Source organism: Echinops telfairi, unplaced genomic scaffold (genome assembly GCF_000313985.2).
Source record: "Echinops telfairi isolate 266 unplaced genomic scaffold, ASM31398v2 ScPeMD7_16;HRSCAF=60, whole genome shotgun sequence".
NCBI lineage: Eukaryota > Metazoa > Chordata > Mammalia > Afrosoricida > Tenrecidae > Echinops > Echinops telfairi.
Window position 1 is genome coordinate 8,761,882 of NW_022103913.1, and position 10,368 is coordinate 8,772,249.

Below are 10,368 nucleotides of genomic sequence, written 5' to 3' on the forward strand. Positions count from 1 at the left end.
AAAAGATTTATAATCTCCTGACCTTAATTGGCTCTGGGTTGCAAGTTCTTACTTGTTCCACGACAGAAATCTCTTCCCTGGCTTTTTGAATGTTGATGGGGGTCTTTTCTTTCTTACTCATTACTTGTATTTTGGTATTTATATTCTTATTATTTTATCCTTACCACCGCATTTCTAATTTGGTCTTTATTGTTTCTGTTGGGAGGAGTGGATGCATAGTGATTACACAAGGATTGAAAGGGGATGCAGGGTTGGGGGTGGGTAATAGAGTGAAGGGGGTACAAATGAAGGTGGGGGGAGTGGGGAGGGAGCACTGGGACTGTGATTGCACAACTAATTTTAAAGGGGCTTTAACCTTGGGGAGTGGGTAGGTTCTGAATTCTCCCTGACATGATTAAGCAATTGAACTATTGAATCATCTGCTATGTAAATGATGTGCAGAAATACTGTTGTATATATATATATAGTTTAAAGTCTCAGAAAATGCAGAGGCACTTCCATCTGTGCTCTAGGTTCACCGTAAGTTGGAGTCTACCAGTTGGCTTTGAGCAGGACCAACAGGAGAACTGGTCATCAGGAACCCTCCGTATTGTTGACCACCATGTACCTAGCCCAGTGCCCGCCATGTGATGGTGGTGGTGGCGGCAGCGCTGCTGGCTCTTAGCTCCTAGAGACACTGGCCACAATGAACGGCAACTCAGCCCAGTCCTCCACCGTTCATTCCCACAAGTGCTTACGGGTCAGCCCTTTGTGATCCATCGGGCTTTTATTGACTGGTCTTTGGAAGCAGATTGCCTGACCTTTCTTCCCAGCTTATCTTAGTCTGAAAAGTCACACGCAAAACTCCCCTGACTAACAGGTGGTGACCGTGCATGAGGTGGCTTGACTGGGAACAGAATCCGGGTCTCCCATGTGGAAAGCAAGAATTCCACTATGAGTCCCACGGTGCCTCCGAGTACAGGGCAGGGCATGAAGGAGCAGGCAGGAGTACAGGCCTGGACCCTCCAACACATCGCCCCTGCTCTCCCAGCTTCTCCCTATAGGTTGACCTTCTCTGCTCACATCCGGAGGATATGGGGTACAGCCTGCAGCTCCCCCAAGTTTGCACGCTCGGCCATAGTCACTCCAAGAGGTAGCAGGAACAGAATGTGGTCTCTATGCCTAGTTCCTAGACCAGAGACCCCCGAGAGGCTCAGCTTGACTAAGTACAACACACACACACACACACACACACACACACACACACACAGACACACACACAGAGCTTCGATCACAGATCAGTGAGGCACATCGTGCGCCAGACAGTGTACCCCTGTGGATGGGGCAGGGCAGTTTCCAGGAACAGGAGAGTTAGGTGTCCTTCAGAGAGAGCATCGCTTCTGGGCCCTCAGCCTGCGCGCCCACATCAGCTTCAGTCCTCAAGCTCCTAGCTGCGGCCGGCGGCGACTGTTGACTCTGACCTGGGCACCCGCGTGCAGAGGACTGTCCACACGGCCCTCAAGGCTGTGGTCTTTCACACGCAGATCACCAGGCCTGTCTTGTGAGGCACTTCTGGGTGGATTAGAGCTGCCAACCTCTGGGCTGGTGGTTGAGTACTTAACCATTGTCACCAACCACAAGACGACTCAAGTGACCACCCCCTGCTATGGAGTTCCTTCTAACCCACAGGGACCGGCCCTCTGGAGTCTGGAGGGTTTCTGAGCCGAGAAGCCTTGAGGAGAAGACAACCTCATCTTTACCTTGTGGAGCACAGAGTGAGGGCAGGTTCTTACTTCCTTTATAGGTAGGGCAACGGAACATGCAAGCAGCTAGTTTGCTCAAAGATACAAATGGTCAGGCCTGCCCGCAGGAAGGAGAACCCCCCCACCCCCACCCCCCTCGTGGCGGCCCCTCTCATGGCTGCCCTTGGTTTCCTCCTTACTTTAGGTTTGATGAGGCCCATGTTTCCCAATGTGGGTGACACCACCCCCTGGAAGATGCTGGAATGATCCAGGGGGCTGCATAAGCAGACGGCGGCCCTTTGTCCTGGATCATGGGTGATTGTACCAAAGTGGTTAATGGCCAAGGAGGCTCTGAGGACTTTTCATTCTGAAAGGGGCGGTGGGCCCAGTCCGTCTGGGAAGCTCTGGTTCAGGCGGGGTCATGCCCGGTAAGAGGGGCGCTGTGCTGCGGAGCCACTGACTTCGCAGTCAAGCCCGGGGAGTACGTGAGTGAGCAGAAGCACGGCAGGCAAGCGTTCCTCTGTTCTTTATTAATGAGTCCAGGTACACAAAGACTGAGGAAAACGGCACATGAAAGGCTCGCGCATCATCGAGATCCCCAGGCACCGCTCCCGTCTCGCGACAATGGCCGTCTGGGAGGGCTGGGAACGGAAGCCGGCGCGGCGCGCATGGGCACTCACGGTCACCGATTCAAGTATCTTCCACTGTAAGTGAACCCGACACGGGACTTCAAGCTTCATGGGCTGCTAATGGGGAGAGCCTGTCCAGGGCCACGTCTCAGGGGCCTGACGGTCCGAGCTGCCACGTGTTAGTGGTCACAGCTCCTGGCAGAGAGAGACAGGCCACTTCGGGCCCAGTACGTGCTCTCCACAGCAAGCGCAGGGAGGTGGCGGGCGGAGGCCCGTGACAAACCATTCGAGTTGGTTGGAAACCAACAGCCCACCACCTATCGCCCTATGGGACCAAGTGCAGAGGAAGCATGAGCCCCGGCCATGGCCCGGGCTGCGGCAGGTGGCGATGGCTGGGATTCCTGCTGGGGGGAAGGAGCTCCTAGGGAGTGCCGGACTAGTGGGAAGGAGTCTGAGAACACACGGTGTCGAAGGCATGGGGTGCTCCAGGCATGCCAAGCTGGCACTACTCAGGGGCCTGGAAACCAAGGAGCACATCGGGATGCCCCCAGTGGCTCCTCGGTCCTGGAGTCATGTGACAAACTGGTCCCCCAGCTGACTCTACCAGGAGAGCAGAGAAGATGCCAAGCAGGTGCTAGGCCTGCCATGCTCACAGGGATGCTCTGGCTTATCCAACAGCCTCAGCTCTAAAACCAACCTGTCTTTTTAAGTGTTCTCTACTCATGTCCGATGGGGAAAACGAGACCGCGGACATTGCAAAAGGTCCTCCCTTAGGCAGTTTCTCCGCTAGGCACTGTGGAGTCCAGCGGCGGGCTGTGTGCAGGACAGAGCCCTGGCAGATGGGGCCAGGGACCATCAGAGCGCTTTGTCTGTCTGGGAGTTGGGAGGATGTGCCCTGATGTACACTGGTGCCCAGGAGCCAGGCTATTGATCCTACCTTCCTTTCTGCTTCCTCCATGGCTACAGGTCCCACTCCAGCCCAACTGGTCGACTTCCAACGACTCCTCCCACTCCCTCACTGCTGCCAAGGCACTGTAGCCTGCACTAGGTAGGAGGATGCTGATGGCGGTCCATGCCCAGTACCTGTTTTCTAGCAGCAGATACTGCCCTGTGAGCAGGGCTTCCTGTCCCACTCCACACTTCGACACAGAGCATCTCCATCCTTCTCCCTGCCCCTTCTTCGGGGCTGCTGGGAGCCTCTGTGGAGCTGCTCACACCCCCAGGAGCACAGGGTTTGTCTGTTTCCTGTTTAAAATGCTCACTCGTGTTAAAGGACCCTGGGAAACTCTGAAGTGCCTCATCTGGAATGTTCTTTGTTACCCTTTCCTTGAGGGAATTATTTAGACAGATAAGAAGTTTTCTCTCCAAAGGACAAGACACCCAACGGTTTCGTCCTGCAGGGGCCTCTGTCTTCAGCTGCGTGCCTCGGGCTGCCGACTTTGCTGAGTGAGCAACTCTACGGGACTTCGGGACTTTGGACTTCCGCGGTGGGAGTGGAATCCAGGCGTGTCGGTGCGGATCTGCGCTCCCTGGCTCTGTGCTTGCTCTTCTCCACGGCGGGACCAGGCTGGCTGCTGGGGATGTCTTCATCTGCCTGGAGGCCAGATGGGCAACATCTGGTACGTGAGGCCACGAGCTGTGCCATCTCGAGACATTCTCTTGGGCACGCTGCTGTTCTGGCCGCCTGGGTCCTGGCCAACCCAGTCTTGGGCGCGCACCAGCAGCTCCTGGGGCAGAGGGCGGTGGGCACCGGCAGGTCGTCGGGGGCCCTGGGCCCTTGCAGAAACAGGTGCGTGGGAGCCAGGCTATCAACCCTGGCTTCCTTTCTCCTCCAGTCACATCTTAGGGTCAAGATCCCAGGGGCGCGTGCCAGAAAGGCAACCTAACAGTGCGTGTGTGCATGCCGAGGCTCCGCCTGTGTGCCGGGCTTGCAGGGGGGTGTCAGTTGCCTCAGAGGGCCAGTGGCTTTGGGTCTTTCATGGTGCTGGTTCAGTGGCATGGAATCCATTTGGGTTAGGATGCTGCATGAACTAACGTTTTCTGGAGGGCATCTACATGAGCTTCCGTGGACACGGAGAACTGTGGGCTGTTGACATCACAGAGGCACAGGTGATGAGGACCGCTTGGAGCAGCCCAGGGACCCCGGCACGTACACCCACGCTGTCTGCAGCGTGAATGCACGCCTTTGCAAAGCCAGTCAGCTCCCACATTTCCTGTTTTCAAACAGACATACCCGACTCTCCTCTGAGCAAAATCCATTTCCATTTCCCAAGCTGCGCGTGCTCGACGTTACCAAGGCGCTCTGGGTAAACACATCTCTCTTCTCTCCGACGGGTATGCTACTCACGGGGCCTGCTTCCCTCCTAGGTCTGACCCAGGCCCGGGGGCGGCCAGCAGTGCTGCCCATCGGCTTCCGTGGTCTAAGTCACTATCCTTTCAGGCTGAGTTGAGTTTTGACACTGTTGGGGAAACTCAGTTTCAAAAAAACCACCAAAACACAAACCTTCCAGAGAAGTCATCAGAGGGGCCTTCTGAAGACGAAACCAGGCCCCTTTAATAAAATAATAATCACTAAATTCATTTTTCAAATCTAGCTAAGACATCCAAGCTTCAACACCGTTGACTGGGGAGGCCAGGGGGAGAGTTTGCTCATGGCTTGATTTGTACCTGTACCTGCACGTGCAAGGACACCTGCCCGTGAAAATGACGCGCTGCAGATAAAAGCAACCACACACCCACTGGGAGAGGGGCCGGGAGGGGTGAATCACACCGGAGGGAGGGGCTTGGATGGCGAGTCTGTCGGTGTGTCGCTCGCTGCCTTGTTTCTGTGAGAGAGGCCGAGCCAGACCCCATCTCCTCCCTGCTCACCCTCCCACTCTCCCTTCCCGTGCCGAGTCCCTGGGCAGAGGGTCGTGGTTAGAAATGGTTTTCAGTGTCGTTAGGCAGTGGAGGGCTCCCGAAGACCGGCCAGTTCCTGGTCACCGTGCCCTGGACGTCAGGCCCATCACAGTATCACACACTGCAGTTTGTGGGTGCCAGTGGTCCGGTCTCCCCGCCATTTGGTTTTCTTCTTCTTCTTCTGGCTTTTCTCAGGAATCTGCTGCCTTTGGAGCAAAGAAGAGCAGAAAAACACAGTCAGACAGGGCTGGGCTCCTCCCCAGCCTTGCCAGCAACTCGGTGGCCTGAGGCCTGTTCTGACCAGGCAGAGGGCTGCTGCCCTCCTTGCCCGGAGAGCGCCTCTGAGGCCAAGCAATGAGGAAGCTGAGGACAGAAAGACCTCATCGTCCTACTGATTAAACTACGGGCATTCACCAAAGCCAGGAGTTAAGTCACAAGCAATGCCATGTTTTGTGTTTAATACCGTATTGGCCTCTCCTGGGTTTTCTCTTTTAAATAAAATCACAGGTCTACTGAATACAACAGCCTTTTACACGCTTTCTGTTCACCCTTCCTACGGCTAAAACTTGCCCGTGGAACTGTAGAGCCTCAATCAAGAGCCACGGTGGCGTAATATCCTAACTGCAGGCAAAATGCCCAAGAGAAAACCATTTCAGGAGTGCAGCCCGGGGCGGTCCCAGCAAAAGCCTCAAGGGAAGGCTCCAGGGTGGGTGCGCTGGTTAAAGTCGCATGGCAGCCTGGCTAGGCCATGATCGTCAGATGCCACGGAACCAACTTCCATTTTGTCATCTGCTGTGACTGGTCAATCAGGTGGACGGGGTGTGGCCTGCATCCAATCTATATGGATGTCCTGGCAGGCGTGCTCCGTCTCAACACTGCGTCTGACTAGACGTCATCTGACCTCTGCTTCTTGAGACATGCATGGCGAATTTTCGGGTTTGCCAGCTCTTATAACGACATGGGGGTTTCAGGAGAACCTCCCGCCTGACACCTAACTCACTTGCTCATCTGTACACCCACATGTGCCACCTGCTTGAAATAAATCCCGCTCTATATTGATATATATGCGCCATTGGTTTTTGTCCTCTAGCAAACTGAGACTAAGACAGTGGGGAATATTAAGAAATTAAGACTGTTGAGTGTGTGTGTGTATGTGTGTGTGTGTGTGTGTGTGTGTGTACATGCACATATGCATGCAATGTGTCATGGAGTTGAAGATGGCAGGCGGAGAAGGAAGCTGGCACCTCCTAGGTTGGATGGCGCAGATAACCGGTAGAGCGCACCAACATAAAGGAGCATGCTCAATGAACAGTGCTTGACAACCACTGGGTAGGTCACTCTGAATGTCGGGGATTTGGAAATGGGCAAAAAAGAAGGGTGGCATCAATCCCAGTCAAGAAGCTGCTCTGACCATCCAGGCATGAGGTAATTAAAATCTGGATTCTGACCGTGCAAAGGAATAGAAGAGGGTCTCTTTAGCAGGCAAGGAACCCTGGCAGTGTGTGTGGTATGTTGTGCACCGAGCCCACCAGCCGCTCCTTAGGAGAAAGATGAGGCTTTCTGCTTCCGGAGAGACTGACAGCCTGGGAAGCGCAGAGCGGCTACTTTGTTCTCTTATTTGGGGACTCCAGCCAGTTCCTGAGAATATCTGGAGAGGGACAGTATGTGGCTTCTGGAAAGGAAGTCCATCAACAATGCCTTGGAAATGTGGGCCTGGGAATCAGAATGCTAGCTGTGCAGATAAAATGCTGAAGGGCACTCGGATAGCAGCCTCGGGAGAGGAGACAGGCCTACACTTTACCAAGTTGAACACGTCGGTGCTGGGCGAGCGTGGGGCCGGATGGAGGCAGGGCCTTCCAGGCAGCCTGAGCTGCAGGCTGAGAGGTTGGCAGGGCTGACCCTTCAGGAGGGATTTCCATTTAGCTATGAGTACTGGGTTTACCCACAGACCTGTCCACAGCTGGGGGATGAGAGAGTGAGGGGGTACAGAGGAGAAAAATGGACAGAGGTATAGGAAATCCAAAAATAGGAATGGACCAGGCTGATGATTCGACAAGATGAACGTGATTCATTGTACAGGTGAAAGAAATGGGAAAATGGCAAATGCTTTGTTACATGTATCTTTACCACAAAAAAAGAAAGAAAGAAAGAAAGAAAGAAATCCAAGAATAGGGCCAGGATCCCTGAGCCCCACAGGGCCCAGGTGGAAAAGCTGTGTCCGCGGCTGGAGCGTCCAGCCACACAGCCCAGCGCCCCTCTGGGCTGCCTGCGCAGCACTCACCTGATGACTCTGACCAGGTCGTGGAAGGCTTTGTCAACATTGAGAGGGGGGTCCTTGGCACTGGTCTCTATGTACGGGATCTGAAAGGCAAAGCTGAGCTTGGACAAAGTGGCATCAAGTCACACGAAGGCCTGTGAACCTTTTAAAACACAGATGCTCAGGGGTACTGAGGAGTCAGGCCTTTGAAAGGCCCCTCTAAGTAGCTCATGGCTCCTGGGGTGCTGGCCTCTCTATCTTGAAGGTTGGGCAGTTTGACTAACAGCTTTTAATTCCCTCCACCCTGAACCCCACCCCCAATTTTCTCACTCATTCACCCACTCACTGGAGACAATGTAGACTCATAGACCCCTTGTGGGTTTCCAAGACTGTAAAGGTTTACAAGAGTTGGTGGTTTTGAACTGCCAATCAAGAGGATTGCAGCCCAACTCTTAACCACTATACCACCAGAGCTCCTCTTGTTCTCTGGTCACAGAGATATTTAACAGTTTCCTAAAAATAGAAGAAAACTCTCGCTTTTTCTGGCATATGTGAAGAGTGAAGAGGGTTTCATTTGTCAGACCAAAATACTTTCTGATACTAGTCATTTCCCTTTTCCTCTGTGTTCCTATCTTGGGGTGACTTCGGCCCCTCCTCCCAGGCCCTCCAGAGTAGATTCTGCTGGCCAAGGCTGGGCTGGGCTGTGAGCAGGACATAGCCCTGGGCCTCTGGCCAGTTACCCTGCCACACACTGGCCTGCCCACCCCACTCTGCCCTGAGGCTGTCTGACGTTCTCTGGGCTGTTTGGTTTTACACTAGGGAGCCCAAGTTCCAGGTCCCCACCCCAGGCCTGCAGAGGGGATGGGGTACTGACTTCCCACACGCCCGGCCCCCAACAAGCACAACCTACATTGTGTTTGGCCGCCATTTCTTTTCCTTGCTCCCTGGTGATCTTCCTCAAATGCATCAAGTCGACCTTGTTGGCCACGAGGATCATGGGGAACGACTCCCTGGGAAGCAAAGCAAAAGTGGCTCAATGAGGTTTCACTACCCCCGCGGGCAAGACCGGGCCCCCAGCACCTCCTCAGTGGGCCTCTGAGGTTCTGGGAAGGGGCAGGGAGTTGGGGCAAGACTTAAAAAAAGGCAAGACCTGGGGCCTGGGGGGAAAAGGGGGCCTGGGACTGCTGGCTGCCTTGCTTTGAAGCCTTAACCCTGTTTTAAGGGCAGGGGCTGTCCCGGGATCCGGCTCCAATGCACATCACCACTGCTGGTGACAGGGACTTCACAACAATGTAGCGGTCATGCGTGCAGGGCTTTGGGACCACTTCGGAAGGGCGCTGGGGGCAGGGCCTGGCACACAGTTGGCAGTGGATAAATGGCAGTGGAACGAGAGGACTGATCCAGGAGGGAGTGTAGAACTCACGAGGCCCGTCTACCTGAAAAGTGTCATCGCCGCACGCAGCCAAGGCGCATTCTGTACGCGAGTGCCACACGGGACTCTCAGCACCGTTAGTAACACTGGGTTTTTTAAAAGTCTAATTTAATAGGTGGAAAATCGCCCTCTCATATTTTCACTTGCATTTCACTGATGAGGAAAGAGGTTAAATATCCTCCTACATCAGAATCATTCGGTTGTGTTTTTCCTTTTGCGTTTCACATATTCAGAGGCATGACCCACATGTAACCTATTGGAGCTGTGAGTGTGTGTGTGTATCTGTTAGCACTGTGCCTGGGGAACAGGCATGAACTGGGGTTCTCCAGCTGTCCTGGGGTGTGTTCAGGGCTGGCCGTCTTCCCATCAGCTTGTCCTCTGGTTTCCTTTATGCCGCCTCTTTGAATGCCAACGAACTGCTTTCTGCTGAACTGACAAGACCAGTCGGGCTTACAGCAGACTGCAGATGCTTTACTTACTGCACCTCAGACTAAGGGGGAGACCCTTGGATCAGGGAGCAGAGGCTGAGGCCTTGGTGCAGTGTGGCCCTACAGAAGAACCCGGGGGGAGTGAGAGGGGCCGAGGCCTGAGTCTGGCTCTGTCCTCCGAAGGAGAGCGAGCCCAGCCTGGGCCAGGGGGCCTGCACCCGCCCTCACCTGTCCTTGACTCGGAGGATGAGCTGGTGGAAGCGGTCCACGTGCTCGAAGCTGGCCTTGTCAGTGACTGAGTAGACGATGAGGAAGCCGTCGCCCGTCCGCATGTACTGCTCCCGCATGGCGCTGAACTCCTCCTGCCCGGCCGTGTCCAGAACTGGGATGGGAAGAGACACGCAGGAGCTGCCACTGCCCAGCCTGCACCCCTGTGCTCCCCACAGAAAGGCACCCCGCCGTCCTGGGGCTGGGCAGTAACGGGGCGCAGTAGGGGGGGTGGTTATGCTTCAGGGCCAGGCTCTAATTGGCTTGTTTATGGATCCACCAAGCCCTTCTCCCAGATTCCAACCCATGGTGCTCTCTGGGCCTAAATTCTCTAACCTCCAAAACCCCCATACAAACACCAAACTCCCCGCCATTCAGCCCATGACTGCTGACTCACAGCAAGCCTGCAGGACAGGGTGAAACTGCCCCTGTGGGTGTCTGAGACTGTAACTCTTTACGGGAGCAGGAAACCTCATCTTTCTCCCTCAGAGCGGCTGGTGGTTTCAAACTGCTGACCTTGTGGTTTGCAGCCCAACTCATAACCACTATGCCACCAGGGCTCCTGACCACAGAATGGCCTCAAGAGTTCCTGTGGGGCATCCTCAGCGCTGCTGCAACCCATGAGGGCTGGGGTTCTTGGGGAGCTCAGCTGATTCCCCAGAGCCCCAATTCCTCTCTATAAACTAGAAGCTCTGCCAGGAGAGAGGAGGGATAGAGGAGAGAGAGAGAGAGAGAG

General features: G+C 54.7%; 1 protein-coding gene and 1 long non-coding RNA gene across 4 annotated transcripts in view; one reads left to right on the forward strand and one right to left on the reverse strand.

Annotated features, from left to right (window-relative positions):
• Positions 1–2,231: 2,231 nt before the first annotated feature.
• Positions 2,232–10,368, reverse strand: part of MRAS (muscle RAS oncogene homolog) — a 54,297-nt gene continuing 46,160 nt past the window's right edge. For all 3 annotated transcript variants that reach the window (XM_045287440.1, XM_004712089.3, XM_045287441.1), the window contains exons 3-6: positions 9,594–9,747; positions 8,416–8,515; positions 7,530–7,609; positions 2,232–5,454 (exon numbers count right to left, since the gene is read on the reverse strand). In XM_045287440.1, the coding sequence (XP_045143375.1) occupies positions 5,355–5,454; positions 7,530–7,609; positions 8,416–8,515; positions 9,594–9,747 (434 nt within the window). In that variant the 3' untranslated portion in view covers positions 2,232–5,354. The remainder of the gene's footprint in view (positions 5,455–7,529; positions 7,610–8,415; positions 8,516–9,593; positions 9,748–10,368) is intronic.
• LOC123521381 lies at positions 3,319–6,309 on the forward strand. The gene is made up of 3 exons (XR_006679830.1): positions 3,319–3,398; positions 3,751–3,969; positions 5,444–6,309. It is a non-coding gene; the product is annotated as an uncharacterized LOC123521381 (long non-coding RNA).